The sequence below is a fragment of the Peromyscus leucopus genome, chromosome 11 (genome assembly GCF_004664715.2).
Source record: "Peromyscus leucopus breed LL Stock chromosome 11, UCI_PerLeu_2.1, whole genome shotgun sequence".
NCBI lineage: Eukaryota > Metazoa > Chordata > Mammalia > Rodentia > Cricetidae > Peromyscus > Peromyscus leucopus.
The window spans coordinates 57750651-57767738 of record NC_051072.1 but is presented as its reverse complement, the minus strand read 5'-3'; the positions used below and the strand labels follow the sequence as shown (position 1 = coordinate 57767738).

General features: G+C 41.0%; 1 protein-coding gene across 4 annotated transcripts in view; it reads right to left on the bottom strand.

Moving 5' to 3' along the window:
* Positions 1–563: 563 nt before the first annotated feature.
* Atg10 (autophagy related 10) overlaps positions 564–17088 on the bottom strand; it is a 279336-nt gene continuing 262811 nt past the window's right edge. For 3 of the 4 annotated variants that reach the window (XM_037209521.1, XM_037209522.1, XM_037209520.1), the window contains 2 exons: positions 1951–2048; positions 564–932 (listed from right to left, as the gene is read on the bottom strand). In XM_037209521.1, the coding sequence (XP_037065416.1) occupies positions 713–932; positions 1951–2048 (318 nt within the window). In that variant the 3' untranslated portion in view covers positions 564–712. Of the gene's footprint in view, positions 933–1217; positions 1334–1950; positions 2049–17088 lie in introns of all 4 variants that reach the window. The other variant, XM_028891025.2, reaches the window with a different exon arrangement.

Below are 17088 nucleotides of genomic sequence, written 5' to 3'. Positions count from 1 at the left end.
GAGGCTTAGTCATGGAGGGAAGCATGATGGCAGGTAGGCAGACATGGTGCTGGAGAGGCAGCTGAGTTATACATCTGGATTGCAGGTAGCAGGAAGAAACTGGGCCTGGCTTGAACATTCTTTATTTTATATCTTTTTTTAATGTATACACACAGACACAGTTTGAGGGAGTGACAGAGAAATAATCCATTGCTTCTGAATTTGACTGTGGGAGAATAATTTGAGTCACTTTTTAATTTATTTTTTCCCCATTTTATTTATTTATTTATTTTTCTATTATCAGCTTGATACAGTATAAATTCTTATCCTAATAGTAAATGTTTCATTGAGGCTTGCCCAGTAATTGAGTAAAACCAAAACTTATTATAAGTCACAGTCATCCTAGGGTCCCCCCTGCTATGTAGCTTCCCTGGTTCTGTGGGTTGCAGTCTGATTGTTCTTTGCTTTACATCTAGTGTCCACTTATGAGTGAGTACATACCATGTTTGTCCTTCTGGGTTTGGGTTACCTCACTCAGAATGGTATTTTCTAGTTCCAAAGATAAGTCATTTTTATGACATTAATTTTCTGAAACAAGTAAGTTCTACATTTTAATTTTCATACATCTTATATGAAACTGAACACACAAACACATTTCTCCATCAATCTCCACAACAGAAGAAGAACCGTGTCTAGAGGAAAACAACCTGTGTGAGCCCTGATGATGTCTGAACTACAATGTCACTGATTTAGATCCTTTTTTCTCTTTACAGTCATCTGAATCTGTGATGTGTTCCTTCCACACAAACACTGTTCCAAACAGGTCTGCAGATGTTTTCTTCTCAAGGAAAGAAATCTGCATCAAATCGTGGTGACAGGAGGTACCGCAGTCCCATTTCCATAACCACCGAGGCCTCCCAGGTATACTCTTGGTGTTCTCCATGCCGCAGTTTCTTGGGGAACAAGAATAAGACAAAGGCAAAGAGAATAAAGGAGGGCAGTAAAGTCTTATTTCCAGAATATTGGCCATACATAAAAACTACCCCCTCCTGCGGTTGTGTGTGTGCCCTTGTAGCAAGGTAAACACCTCTCAAATAACTGGAATGCTGAAGAACCAGCCAGGACCCAGCCCAATAAAGACAGTGCAAACTGACCCCAGACCCGCGGTGTAGCTAAGAGTAAGAGAGACACCATCATCTTTCTAACAAGGAAGCATGCACCCAGGCTTTGCTCGTTACCTTGCTCGTCAACAAATCACTCATCCTGCAATGTTGCTTTAGCATAGCTCAGAGGTAGATTCAGACCAACAACTGGCCCCACAATGCTCAGCCATGATGTGATGTAGTTGACATTTCTAGGAAATAAGTGAGGCTTATGTAATATAAATGCTGTATCGTAGTATCTGACGGAGAACCAGAGAGTGGCCGAAAGGAAGAGAAATGAGGTTTTCCCCAGGATGTGGGCTTGCTTGGAATCCCAGAAACCCTGATGCCAGCCACAGGGTGTAAGTTGCATTTGTGATCCTAGAGTAATGAGGATCTCTCACCAAGGTAGTCGAAGGGCAGAACAGAACTGGGGCCTCTGATTCCTCATGATGGCCCAAAGTTTTCATGTGATTTTGAGCAGCTGTTGGGCTGGCTGAGGGCGGCCGTGAGAACAGTGGTGCTGAAGTCAAATGCCTGGGGTCAAGTCCTAGTCCCACCCCAGACTAGCTGTGTGACTTTAGCAGAGACGCCTAACTCCTCTGTGCGTTAGCAGACTTCCTGTCTGAAAACTGAGTAAAACAGTGTATTCAGTTATTGGGATGTTCATCTAAACTCAGGACACTTAGCACACAGCCAAAATCAATGTGTTCACCGTTACTGTTAGCAAGAATATTTCTGATTTTAGCCTGGCTTTTAGAGTCGCATGAATAGATTTGTACTTTCTAAGTCAGAGTAGAGTACGATGTGACTTGAAGGTGTTTCTTACCTATTGATTTTCTGTGAACTTCTCAGCACTGCAGTCATGAATTCATTTGTCTTGCAGGGATGTAGAACAAAGAATGGCTGCCCAAGTACTGGATGCTCCTGTAACAATTCAAGCTGTCACCAAACTACTTCGAAGAAAAGTTAAACAATCTGCCTTTCCTTTTTACACCATTTCTCTCTCTCCCTCTCTCTTCATGTATGTTTGCACACAAGCACAGGTGCACACGCACATATGTGGCAATCTGAGGACAATGCAGGAGTTGGTCCTGGGCTGGACCTTATGTCATCAGGCATAGTTCCATGATAAAGCCAAATTTAAACAAAAATCTATCTATAAACCTAGCCCTACAGAAGATGCTAGAAAGAAAACTCCAACCTAAGGTTAACTACACCCATGAAAACACAGGAAATAAATCATCTCACACCAGCAAAATCAAAAGAAGGGAAGAAAACACACACATACACATATACACACAAACACCACCACCACCACCACCACCACCACCACCACCACCACCACCCAGAACAATAACAACAAAATAAGAGGAATCAACAATCATTGGTCACTGTTATCTCTCAACATCAATGGTCTCAATTCCCCAGTAAAAAAAATACAGGCTAACAGAAGAGATGCAAAAACAGGATCCATCCTTCTGCTGCCCCCAAGAAACACACCTTACCATCAAAGATAGATATTACCTCAAAGTAAAAGTGTGAAAAAAAATTCTAAGTAAATGGACCTAAGAAGAAAACTGATGTAGCCAATTTAATATCTAACAAAATATACTTCAAACTAAAACTAATCAAAAGAGATAGGGAAGGATTCTGTGTACTCATCAAAGGAAAAATCCACCAAGATGACATTTAAATTATTAACATCTATGTACCCAAGTTTGTAAAGGAAACATCATATAGGCTTAAATCACATATTGATCCTCACATACTGATAGTGGATTACTTTAATACCTCACTTTCACTCATGGACAGGTCATCGAGACCAAAACTAAATACAGAAATACTGGAGCTAACAGAAGTTATAAATCAAATGGACCTAACAGATAATTACAGAACATTTCATTCAAACACAAAAGAATATACCTTTTTCTCAGCACCTCATGGAATTTTCTCCAAAACTGACCACATACTGAGACACAAAGCAAGTCTCAATAGACAGAAGAAAACTGAAATACTTCCCTGCATCCTATCAGGCTACCACAGATTAAAGCTGGATTTGAACAACAATAGAAACAACAGAAAGCTCACAAATTCATGGAAAATGAACAATGCTCTACTGAATGAAAAAATGAATCAAGACAGAAATAAAGAAATTAAAGGCTTTCTAGAATTCAGTGAAAAGGAATACATAGCATACACAAACTTATGGAACACAATGAAAGTGGTGCTAAGTATTAAGTTCATAGCAGTAAGTGCCTACATTAAAAAAAGGAATTGGAGAGATTGTGGGGCGTTTACCCACCACCCCCACAGCTTCCCAGAGTTTTCTTGAGTGCGAGCAGCAGGAAATATTAGATAGAAGGATTTATAGCGGAGAATCTTGTGGAGATAAACAGAAAATAAAGGATAGCCTCGAGAGGGCCTGGAACCTATTCCAACGGGCCCCGACTGTCTCTGGCCCAGGGTTTTTATAGAGACGCCAAGGGGGTGGAGCAAAAGACCTCCTCCCCCAGCACAGCCAAGTGCAGGCCATCTCAGACACCTGCACTCAGGCCCGTGGTCCTGATCATCCTCTATTCGGACCTGCTGGTAAAGCCACGAGGAACCCCAGAACGGGCTCCCACAGGTCCCCCCTTCTTAATATATAAAAAAATAACTATTAATGGCTTACAGCAATCTCCATAGCTGTTACACCTCCCAGTATGGGAGTAGAGGATGATATAAATGGCATTTCTCTTTTGAATTAGGTCCAAGGTGACCACAGCAGTCTTAGCTGTCTCAAGCCCTTTCTAAACCAAAACTCTTAAGGTGACTACAAACTTAAAGAATCCCTTAGCTTCATCATTACCATTAACAGGTTAACATAAATATTGCTATACATAGTCACAATTCTCTCAATCTTACAACTCAAAACAAACTCTTAACAGAACCATTAGAATTAGCATATATGGTGCTATATATAGTTAACAATTTTCTCCGTCTTACAACTTTAACTCAGTCATTTGAATTTTCTTGTTAACAGAACAGGCAAAACTTCGATGTATTCACAAACTTAAACATTTCCTCAATTCCACAAAGCCAGGGTGCATTAACATCAATAGGTTTCTGCGAACATAATTCAATCTCATAGCTCCTCCTTTTCTTTATAATTTTTAAACAAAAACTCAAACCTAGTTAGAGGAACCCAAACTTATACAATTCCTACAAACCCATATTGAAAAGCAATATTTTCGATCTAACCATTAATACTTTGAAAACTTAGCAAAACATCCAAAAGCAGTTTCTTAATAAAGCTCTTTACACACTTTAGAAATAGTCTCTTAGTATACCCCATTTGCATTTCTTACTAACAAAACATGACATTAATCCATTCAAACAACAATTTAAATTAAATAAACTAAGGAATATTAACTCTCCCTTTTCTTTATAATTTTAAGCAAAATCTCAAGCCTAGTTAGAAAACCCAAACTTTTCTGTTTAAACAGTTCCATTTGTAACACAAAACCAGTTCCATAAGTAATTCCATTCTTACATAAACAGTTCCACAAAACAATTCATGAATCACCAGTAAATAAAGCATATACACATACACAAAATTGCATCTTGATTCTAAGTAGAAATACATTTCTTCGTTTAAACAGTTCCATTTTTAACCCAATTCCAGAAAACCGTTCCTAGATCATTACTCAAAACTGTCCCATTGCAATGAAATCTCTATGGTTTGTTTCATTTAAGTCTTAAAATTCAAATGATAAATTCTGGTACTAGCCTTCCAAATATGAGAAATCCATAACCAAAATCTTTTTGTAATTTTATCTCATTTTAAGTTCAAAAAGTTCAAACAAGAAATAAATTCTGGTATCAGGCTTTCACTTCCAAATATGAAGAGACGTTTTTCAACCAAAACTTTTTGCAGTTAATTTTTGTTCAAACAAGCGTCTCTGCAACTTTTATTCTCACAGACATACCTTTTTAGTTATAGTAATATTTTAAACCGCACCATTTTTGCTGTTAGCTCAGGTTTTTCTGTGCTGCGTTGATATTCCACGGATCTCAGCTGCGGATGCCTTGTGCTGGTTCTGGCGTCCGCCATTCTTAGCGGCTTCTGGAGCTTTTGAAACCATTCAGACTGCCTACTTTGCAGTCTACTAGGACACTATCTCCTGTGTCTCAGGTGTTTTCACCATATACATTAATAGACTCACACTTAACATTTACACTTTTTCACAAACTCACATATAACATTTTTTTGCCTTGCAAAGCATTTAGACTCATATTCAACATTTACACGTTTTTACAAACTCACATACAACATTAACATCTACTTATTTATACTTTATAGAACTGCTTTAGCAAATATATTTCCTATTAATTCTTATATACTTATATTCATTCCATCTTATTTCTTATTTAAACTTACATTTACAACTAACATCTTACAAGCTTATTACTACATGTCTTAAGACTACCTTAGATACTTCTTACAAGCTTATATTCTTAAAGGAACTCTATAGGCTACCATTAGCATATATCTAACTTAGCAAACACCTAAAGATTTCTTAACACAGATCTAACAAGACAGAATAATTTCTATAAACTCACATATCTTATTTTCATTTTTCTATTTCTTACTCTTAATTATTATCACTATCTCTATTATAAAGATTCTCTTAACTAGACAGGAAGTACGTACATCATTTCTAAAGTTTACAGTTTATAGTTAGTTTTGTTATAAAGCACTGGGATTTAGTGAGTGTTGTCATTATAGAGTTGTGATACTTGTTGCTAGGGGATTGTAACATTCTCGGGATGAAGCCACACTCCAGAGTTGCCAGTTCTCTCAGCCGTTCCGGACAGGCAGAGATGCACTGTCAGCGGTAGACAGTTTTTATCTAGAGGCTGTCCCTTCATCCAAATTCATAGTAGTCCCCTAAGTACTTCAATTCAGACAAACGTTTCTATTACAGCAGCACTTTTGGTTTGCTCTACCAAAAACTCCACTTCATGCTGAGGGTGAAATTACCATATTTAGCTGCTGTAAACCTCTTCGCCAATACTGCACAACTATTAGGTGATATTTTTCTAAAGGAGCTAGTAAAGCCAAAAGCGGCACAACTCTGAACTCTGTTTCCTCACTGTTTGCATTAAACCAGTGACAAAACCTCAGAAGCACTAATCGAGCCACTTTCATTCTGGTTCCTTTATAGGAAATGTCATTGGAGCTGACTTTTCTTAGTTCTACGCTCCTTACCAGACACTCCGGTAACCACCGAGCTTCATTCTCCTCTTGTGAAAAAACACAGACATGTCCTCCACCCCATATTAACACAGGATCAGGACCCTTCCATAATCCCGAGCAGGGATCTTTTCATTTCACTTGAGTTTCAGGATTTAGTATTTTCACTTCATTAGCTTTAACTCCTGGTGTTATTAGCAGCGGTGATATTTAGCATTGATTTCTTATAAGGAACTTTCAGGTAAAGCAACTATTCTGTAAGACAGCTAAATTTTCTGAAGTTTGTTTCCCATCTATAAAGCAGTCATTTCTTTTCTGAATGCCTGTTTTCCTTGTCTCCTTATTTATTTGCAAAGGAATTACTTATTGCAGGCAGTTTGTTCAAAAGGCAAAGAACTTTTAATTTCAACATAAGTTTCTTCATATCTAAGACAACGTTCAGTGTATAAACTGCTTTCCCTTGTTTTAAGGATTTTAAAGTGACTTGTTTGCTCTTATAGGTAGTTTTTTGTCATCCAACTACCATAAAAACTTTGCACAGCTATTAGGGTAAATAAGGCATTTTACCAACAGCGCCCCAAACCACGAAGCACCTAGTTCCGTATCCTTTCAATTTTTCATTGGAACTGACACTTAAACTCTTAGATGATTTTCCTCCTTATTCTTTTTAAAGGCTATATTTTAAGTTTACCATGAACGTATTTTTGAGCTGACAAAAGTGTTTCAGGGCAATGTCGCCATCTTTAGCGGAAAAACTACCTTTCCCAGAATGCATTTCCCTTATATCAGTCCATAATGATATCAGTCCCTTATATCATTTCCCATATTTTTTTTTTTCGGGTTTGAGAGTCAACTGGTTCTCTTTTACCAGACTTGCTTACAAATTCTTGCCCGGGAGGTTTGAACAAAGTTTTTTGCTTTTGCAACGGGAGATTTGAACAAGCATTTTACATTTTCAGCTATGGCACATTGGGAGGTTTCTATTCTCCTCAGCTGGCTTCAACAGGTGTCTCTCCTTCATTTGACACTGGTCCCCGAATCAGAACCACACCTGCCTCGTTAACCAGCATTGAGGCTGGCATTTCTGATAGCAAGTTTCCTCGGGGCTTGTGTTGGTTTTAGCCAGTCAGTGAAAAAAACAAGATCATTTACAACAGCTTTTCCATAGCTCCTTCAGAGAGATTTTTCTCCCACTGATCTTATTCTCATTTTGCTTGTTCGTTCCCCCCCAGATGCAGAGCTTCAGGTATCTGTCTGCGGCTCTGTACCTCTGCTACCTGCTTTTGGAGGTAGGGGCTTTTTTTCTCCCCCCGAATCTGCCTCAAATTCTAGCAGCTTTTTCAGGTCACATATTTTCTGGGGAGGAATCTGTCCCTTCTGTTTCTTCAGAGGGTCAGTTCCCAGTTGGTCTCAGTTTATCTCCTCTACCCCAGAAACAGTTTCTGACACTACAGTGGCGGCTTTCCCTGCTGCTGAAGGTAGGGGCTTTTTGTCTGTTTTTGTGGAGTTTGTGTTCTTAAATCAAGCTTCTGCTTTTCTAACGGGAGGTTTTTGCCATCTCTAAACTCCCATTAGGACAGGTGTTTTACTTCATCAGGCCTTCACCTGGCCCAGTCCCCCAGTGGGTTGTGTTTGCTTGTCTGGGTGCTCAAGGACAGAGCTTATGCCAGAGGCAATCAACCCCTCAGGGCTACACTCCAGTCAATTGAAACAAAGCTTTTCTCAAAAAGATGCTTTCTCTGATAGAAAAAGCTTTACTCCTGGATAGTTCTGTTCTGCCCTGGCTGGGCTCTTTCCCCAGACAGTGTCCTGACTCAGCAGCATGACTGCTTCAGACACAGTTCAGCTTTACTGTTTTCCCAGAAAGGTCCTTACTCTGATAGGAAAGCTTTTTCTCAGATTTCTTTTTGCAGTTGTGGACCTATCAACCCGGGACTTGTAGGAAAGTGGACAACTGTGCCGTTCCCACTGGCTTTAGCTTTGTTTGTTCATTAGCAATCTTCCCCTGGGTCCTGCACCTTCCTGCCTCAGCTCTGTGTTCCAGGAAGTTTACCACTGCAGGAACCCTAGTATCCCCTAAATGCACTCCAACTCAGAGACACTGGCCAGTCGCCCCTGGGTTTTTGGTCAGAAGCGAGGATACAATGCTAACAGTTTGCATTGCTTCAGGGGATCTTTGCATTAGGATTAGGAGCACCTTTTCATCCTGAAATGCTCACTCAAAACCTTTGGTGCCTCAGCTGGCTGTAACGGAAAAGCTTGGCTTTTTTGCTTTTCTCAGGTAGTTCCCTGCCCTTTGGGCTCTCTGTAGTTCTTTACCCTTACTCTCCCCAAGTGTTTCCCTCAGGGGACTTTGACCCACTGTCTTTTACTAGCTTGAAGAGACAGAGCTTAGAAGAGGTTTTTAGGAATTCCATCCCTGCCCTCCTGCATTGCTGGATTTTTAAAGCTTGAAAGAAGTTAGAGAGGATTGATGTCTTAAGAGGTTTTTTTCCCCCCCTTAGAGCTAATCACAGGTGATTCCCATACTAATATCTTCAGGTGATTCTAATTTGTCCTGAGAGAGAAAGTTAAAGGCTTTAGTTTAAGTTTTTTTCTCTTAAGAGCTTTTAGTTTGAGAGAGAAAGATTAAGGCTTTTTAGAGAGATTTTCCCCCCAAATTTTCCAAGAAAAGCTTTAGAGTTTAAGAGAAAGATTTTTTTTTTCCCCAGGAGAAAGACCAACTTTTCCCAAAACTTCCCAACTTTAAACTTTGACTTCTTACACCCCCATTTTTGCCTCAGGGAGAAAACACTTTCTCCTGACGCTTGGACTTAGCATTTCAGCTGTCCCCAGGTCAAAAGCTTCCATAGGCAACTTTTTCTTCCCCATAAGCTCAAAGAAGAGCTTTTTTACTACCCGAAAAGCCCAAAGAAAGATTTTTTTCCCCAGTTTGCTTTCAAAGCCCCCAAAGTTAGAAAATTGAAGAGTTTTTCTGTCTAGTTGCCTTACTTATTTTTTCTTACACAATCTTACACTTCTAAGTTTTTCCTAAACTATATTACTACCCTATACCTTACTTATCACAGATAGAAATTGAGAAAGGGATAGAAGATAGAAAATTTTGACAGAAGAGAATTTCGCTGCAGCATCGGACATCCTTCCAGTCCGCTTTCCTTTTCTCTCGAGGATAAAACCCCTGCCTCACCAAAAAATATATATATAAAAATATATATATTCCATAACACCGGCATGCCTTTCCACTGGCAGGGCTGACTCAGCACTTTCACCAAAAACTCTGTATTAAAACTATTATTTTCCTTTATCTTTAGTCCCTATTACTTTGTCTTAAGTCCCTGTTCATTTGTCTTTAGTCCCTCCTTTTTTTTTGTCCCTTTTTTTCTTTAGTCCCTTTTTTTCTTTAGTCCCTTTTTTTCTTTAGTCCCTTTTTTTCTTTAGTCCCTGTTCACGGCGCCATTCTGTGGGGCGTTTACCCACCACCCCCACAGCTTCCCAGAGTTTTCTTGAGTGCGAGCAGCAGGAAATATTAGATAGAAGGATTTATAGCGGAGAATCTTGTGGAGATAAACAGATAGAAAATAAAGGATAGCCTCGAGAGGGCCTGGAACCTATTCCAACGGGCCCCGACTGTCTCTGGCCCAGGGTTTTTATAGAGACGCCAAGGGGTGGAGCAAGAGACCTCCTCCCCCAGCACAGCCAAGTGCAGACCATCTCAGACACCTGCACTCAGGCCCGTGGTCCTGATCATCCTCTATTCGGACCTGCTGGTAAAGCCACGAGGAACCCCAGAACGGGCTCCCACAAGAGATCTTACACTTAACAACTTTAACAGCACACTGTTGCTGGAGGGCTTCTCTCCAGGTTCCCCAAGCCCTGCAGTCCCACAATCCACTTATAAAATAATCATTCAGACGCTTATATCACTTATAAACTGTATGGCCGTGGCAGGCTTCTTGTTAACAGTTCTTTTATCTTAAATTAACCCATTTTTATAAATCTATACCTTGCCACGTGGCTGGTGGCTTATCAGAGTCTTTACATGCTGCTTGTCCTGGCGGTGGCTGTAGTGTCTCCCCCATCAGCCTTCCGCTTCCCAGAATTCTCCTCTCTCCTTGTCCCACCTACTTCCTGCCTGGCAACCTACTTCCTGCCTGGTCACTGGCCATCAGTGTTTTATTTATATAGAATGATTTGTTGCTGGAGGGCTTCTCTCCAGGTGCCCCTCTGAGCTTGGAGGGGTAGGGTCCCTGAGATTAGCAGATCAGTGGTGATATTAGGCTGCAGGGTGTAAGGCTGCATGCAGTATAGGAAGTCCATCCTATTGCCTCACTCTCTCTTGCTGGGAGCTGAGCAGTTTTATGATGGGACTAGACAGGATAAAAAGGCATGGCTGATCTCCTCTACAGGGGCAGGTTCTGTGATCTCACATTAGTATTTTCACTTATGTAAAATAAAAAGAAAGAAAATGACTCTAGAGAACAGCATTTAGAAAGAGGTAGTACCCAAGAAGTTTAGGGATGCTGACTTTGATTCTGGCTCCCTCCGGGTGAAATTGGGGTATAGTGGGGTTAAGGTCAAGCTCCCCCTCTCTTTATCCCATGCAGTGGCCAGCTGGTGATACCGAGTCAGGGGCTGTACTCATACTTCAAGAGGATGCTATCCATGTGAGTCTGTATGGTAGTCTGGGTGAGTTTCCAGCTGGACTAGAAAAGAGTGGTTGTTTCTTGATCAGGAGTGATCCCAAGTCCCCCAAGAAGTCTCGGGAATAGGTGAAGTCAACTGGGCTGCAAGTTGCCTCTGAGAGCTGCAGCCTCTCGAGGAGGCATGAGAGCTCAGCTCATGTCTGACGTAGTGCGGGCTACACTATCCCGGAGGTCCTATCAATCACAGCGTGTGGTATCATTCTGTAAAAGTTGCTTTTGGAAGTCGTCTTATTTTATTATTTTTTTTTTTTTGTTTTTTTCGAGACAGGGTTTCTCTATGTAGTTTTGCGCCTTTCCTGGAACTCACTTGGTAGCCCAGGCTGGCCTCGAACTCACAGAGATCCGCCTGGCTCTGCCTCCCAAGTGCTGGGATTAAAGGCGTGCACCATCACCGCCCGGCAGGAAGTCATCTTATTTACTATTTTTATTTTCTGTGTTAATGCATTTTGTCTGTGTGTATGTATGTGCACTATGTGTATTCCCGGTGCCTGAGGGGACCAGAAGAAGGCATCGAACCCTTGGAACCTAGAACAGTTGTAAGCCATTAGGTGGATGTTAGGAACCTACCCTGGCCCTCTATAAGAACAAGTGCTCTGAAGTGCTGAGCAACAGCTTCAGCCCTAGGCGTTTTAAATAAGGAAGATTTTCCAGGTTGGGGACAAAGATGTGAGGAGATGGATTTCAGGCGATCAGGTCCTTCAATAATGCCATCTACTCTCAAGGAGGGAAGCCGGAAGAGGAGACCCAATGGGAGTCCCAGTGTTACTGAGCCACATTCAGTCAGCTGCTGCTGTAGGCCTAGAAATGTGTGTTCAGACCAAGCAGGTATCTTAGCTAGCGTTGTCATGGCTGCGATGAAACACCTTGACCAAAGCAGCTGGGGAGGTGACTTGACACTTCCAGGTAACAGCCCTTCACTGAGGGAAGTCAGGGCAGGAACTCACCCAGGGCAGGAACCTGGAGGCAGGAGCTGATGTAGGACACAGAAGGGTGCTGCTTACTGGCTTGCTCCCTTTGGTTTGCTCGGTGCTTTCTTATATAACCCAGAACCACCAGCCCAGGGGTGGCATCACTGACAACCCTCCCCCATCAGTCACCAAGAAAACGCCCTACAGGCTCGCCTAGAGCCTGACCTTATGGAGGCATTCTCTTAATTGGGGCTCCCTCCTCTCAGATGACTTTAGCTGTGTCAAGTTGACATAAAACTAGCCAGCACAGCAGGGAAGAGAGTTTTGAACACTCTGATGTATATGACCAGTGAAGACAATTAGGACAATATTTTTCAAAAGCTACTTCTCTGCCATGGCCCTTTCTTTTAAAACTGATCCCATCAGGAGATAATATCTGCATTTTCTACTTTCTCTGTAGATAGCCAGATCCAGAGATGAAAGCAGTCCTTGGGAATTAAATGTTGGACTCAAAGAATAAAAATAAACTTCTCCACCTGATTTGTTTAACACACATTTTTTTTTTTTTTTTCAGAAACGAAAGAACATCAGACCTGCCAGGATCTTTTTAGTGATAATCATCTTAGATCCGTCTCAGAGGCAAATTCATGTGTGAGTGCTACCATCTGCTGTCGGTACTCATGAGCTAAGCAGATGAGCATGGAGAAAACGGCCATGAGCAAGTCCACAGGCAATGGTGTGCTAGGCCGACAAGTCAATAAGCACCTCCCTGGAACACAGTTCTCCTAAATGGTTTTCTGAGGAAATAGAAATGATGGGTCAGATTTCTATCTCTGCAACTCCAGAGGAGTTATACAGGCATATTCCCTCATGAAATTTAATTTTGCAATGGTTAAATGTCTCATAAAGCAAGTCTGACATGAATCCTGGGAATTGCTTTAGAACTATTAGATGTGACTATCAGAAGGAAATGATAATATTGCACCTTCTTACATGTAATAAACATGATGAGTCACTTGGTTCATTTCTTAATTCTCTCAGCTCTCTGGGAGGGCACAAACATAATTTCCCACACTGAACTTTCATACTCCAGACTGATCATTGCTTCCACTCTGAGCACATTCCTTAGAAATGGTTAGGCTGGGCGGTGGTGGCGCACGCCTTTAATCCCAGCACTCAGGAGGCAGAGGCAGGTGACCTCTGTGAGTTCAAGGTCAGCCTGGTCTACATAGCAAGTTCCAGGACAACCAGAGCAACATAGCAAGACCCTGTCTCAACAACAAAACACAATAAAATAAAATAAAATAATAAAAAAAGGAGAGGTATCCTCCGTATCCTCCCCTTGTGTAGGAGGAGAATGCGCACTAGCTGACGGGGTGGTGGGGTGTGCCCTCAGCCACAGCAGCTGTCTGAGGAGGGCTCTGCTCTGGCCACGCTGAGCAATGGGTAAGGAGGGGTAAAGGCCCACCAACCACTCATCGCTCATCACTCTGCAGCTCCTCCTGCACTGGACTAGACTTGGTGTCTAGGATATCCCTTCCTCCATCTCTCCACTCTAGTTCACCCCTTCAAACATCTGCTTATTTACTGTAAGATCATGTACATTCATGGACTTCTCTAAATAGTACACAGAGTTCAGAAAATATAGAGACCACAGAGTGAAACCGGATTTGATCACCCGTGAACTTCCTTTCAGACCCTTTTACACACACATGCTCACAGTTTCGGCTGCATTTTGTTTCCTGAGCATGTGTTTATTACATGCCTGCCCTGTGCCAGTCCCTGCCATACAGGGCTTTTGGTGATCCTAAGTATTGTTATTTTCTGTTTTACTATTTGTTTTACACTTTATAATTTTGTTTGATCTGAATCTTTAAAAGTGTGTGTGTGTGTGTGTGTGTGTGTGTGTGTGTGTGTTGTACACACATGTTCCTGCACCTATGCAGATACCAGAGGAAGATGTCAGGTGTCCTGCGCCATCAGTTCCCATCTTGGTCCATTAAGACAGCGCCTGTCACTGAACCTGGAGCTAGGCTGTGGCCAGCAAACCTAGTGGTCCTCCTGTCCCCGCTTGTCACAGCACTGAAATGACAGGTGTGTGGCCATGCCTAATTTTTCGTGTGGGTTCTGGGGATTAGAACTCATGCCTTTGTGCTTGTACAAGCACTCCTATCTGATAAGCCACATCCACAGCCCCTATTCTTGATCTTTTAAATGTTCCACAAGTGTTTAGAAAAACATGAATAGAGAATATAATCTTCACTTACTGGGTACGCTAGTTCCTTACATCAAGATAGTTAACTTCTGACATCATTACATTACTGATGTTAAGCATAAGGCTCAGAGTGGCCAGAGCAAAGCCCTCCTCAGAGAGGTACTGTGGCTGAGGGCACACGGACAGGACACCGCCGCTGTCGCTGCTGGTGCGCATTCCCCTCACAAGGGGAGGAGGAGGAGAAAGACACCTCTCTCTATTTTTTCTTTGTTTGTTCTGTTTTGATAGGATGTGTGTTGTTCAGTTCTCCATGTCCTTGTTGCTGGTGACTACCGATTTCTAAGAGGAATGGAAAGCTCTCCTATAATAGTTAACTTTTCCATTTCTTCTTATTGTTTATCATTTTTGTTTCACACACCCCAAATCTGTGTTATTAAATGCATGGAAGTATACTTTTCTAGAGATTGGGGTTTTACTATGTCGTGATTATATTTACCTCTGATCATACAAACAAGAAAGATTTTATCTTATTTCTGAATACCTACACCAGGTTTCTAGTCATGTTATTGGAAAATAATTTGTCTCACAGTCACTCTGTATCTTTACTGAATGTAAAAAGAATATAGATTAAAACCCATTACAATCTATTGCTTGGATGGAGGGTCTAGTTCACTTAAAGTTTTTGTAATCAGATATATAATTTGATTATATATTATAATATGATTTCTTCCATTTTATTGTGGGTTTTTAAACTTTCTTTCTAAAATTTTTATTTAATTGTACTTACTAGTTTTTTTTTTTAAATATTTATTTATTATGTATACAGTGTTCTGCCTGCATGAGTCCCTGCAGGCCAGAAGAGGGCACCAGGTATCATTACAGATGGTTGTGAGCCACCATGTGGTTTCTGGGAATTGAACTCAGAACCTTTGGAAGAACAGTCTGTGCTCTTAACCACTGAGCCATCTCTCCAGCAAATACTTACTAGTTTTTAAATTAGTAAAAAAAGCAATGGTTTCATTATGACATTTTCATTCACTTTATTCTTATTCCTCCTCCTCTCCCCCACCCTCCCCAGCTTCATGGCCACATCTTACTGTTCCTTTCCTGTTCGCCGATGTCCCCTCTATCGCATGGCACAATAAATCCACGTATTTTTAGTTTCTCTGGCTCCTTTGTCCCTCTCTTTGTTGATATCTTTTGGATCTAATATAAGAGTAAAAAGTATTTAAGATTTATTTTACTTTTAATAAGCATGTCTATGTGTATGTGCTCATGAGCGCAAGTGTCTGTAGAGGCCAGAGGAGGGAGCTGGATCTCCCAGTGCTGAAGTCACGGATACAGGAGCTGAATTAGAACTCAGGTCCTCTGCAAGAGCCATATGCATTCTTAATCACCGAGCCATCTGTCTAGCCCAAGGGGGCAAAATTCTCAAATTGCTTTTTCTCTTTTATTTAGGTTGAACCTTACACTTTTTTTAACTTTAAAGTTATCCTCGAAATATTCAGTTACCTATTCGGGATCTTTCTCTTTTCCCAAGCAATTGAAGTACTGGAGGATGATGAGCTCCCTCTGCTCTCGGGATTATGTGCTGTTTCCCTGTGCTTCAGTTCTATTTGCTGCTGCTCAACTCTACAGATATTATTAGTATTTTACAACTCCATGTTCCTTGAGAGTTCTTCAGATTTTACCCTTTAATTTTTTGTGAATCTTAACATTCATTTGGAGATTTTTTTTTTTTTTGAGACTGCATCTCATGTAGCCCAGGGTGGCCTCAAACTTGCTACATATTGGAGACTGACCTTGTTCTGAACTCCTGCCTCTACCTCAGGAGATCATTTTCTCTATCCCTGAAATACATCTTGCAGGAGTACATTTTAGTGAGGATTTGCAGGTAGTAAACAGTCCCATCCTAGGAGGCCCCATCTTGCCCTCATTTCTGAAAATAAGTTGTAGGTAAAATAATTCCAGATTACAGATGCATCTATCAAGACTCAAGCTTAAACACCTCACTTTCTTCCAGTTTTTTGTAACTAGGACTTAACTGTCACCCCTCTTAAGGTCTCCTCTGCCCTCCTGCGATGTATCTGGGTGTGGATTTCTTCATTTATACTTCATTTACACTGAGCTCCAGAACACAAACATGAAGGTCCCCCACACTTCTGAGGAGCCCCTGGAGGCAGCTCTGTGTCACCCCTCCTTCATTCTTCTGGAAATTCCATGGCATATGTCCACGCTCCTCTATCTTTCCTATCTTTTCACTTGTTAACATGTTTACCACCTCATCCTATTTTCACTATGACATATGCAATTCCTCTTCTAGTACATTAATATTCCCTTTAACTACATTCATCTACTTTTCAATTGAGGCTCTCTAATGATACTTTACTTTGGAAATGTTCTATTTAGTTATTCCTCAATTTTGCCTTATTATCATTATTACTATTATTATTGTTATTATTAATTATTTTGACATGGTCTCTCTATGTAGCCCTGGCTGGCCTAGAACTCATTGTGTAGATCAGGCTGGTATTGAACTCAGAGTCCATCTGACTCTGCCTTCCAAGTGCTGGGATTAAGGGCATGTGCCACCGCATCCAGTTTCTTGCTTTGTTTTGTTTTGAGATAGGGTCTCTGGCAATCTAAGCTGCTCCTAAATGTATCATTCAGCCAAAGACAACCTTGAACTCCTGTTCCTCCTGCTTCTACCTTCCACTCTTTAAATCTGCCCATTTTTTATTGTCTTATTTCAAAAATGTGCTTAGTGTACTGATATTTTGCAATGAATAATTTCAATATCTGGACTTGTGGATTCTGATACTAAAGTCTGTTGTCTTGGCTGGTGTTCTCTTAGGTTCTTGTTATGTTTCATATTTGTAATTGTTAGTTTGACTATATAATG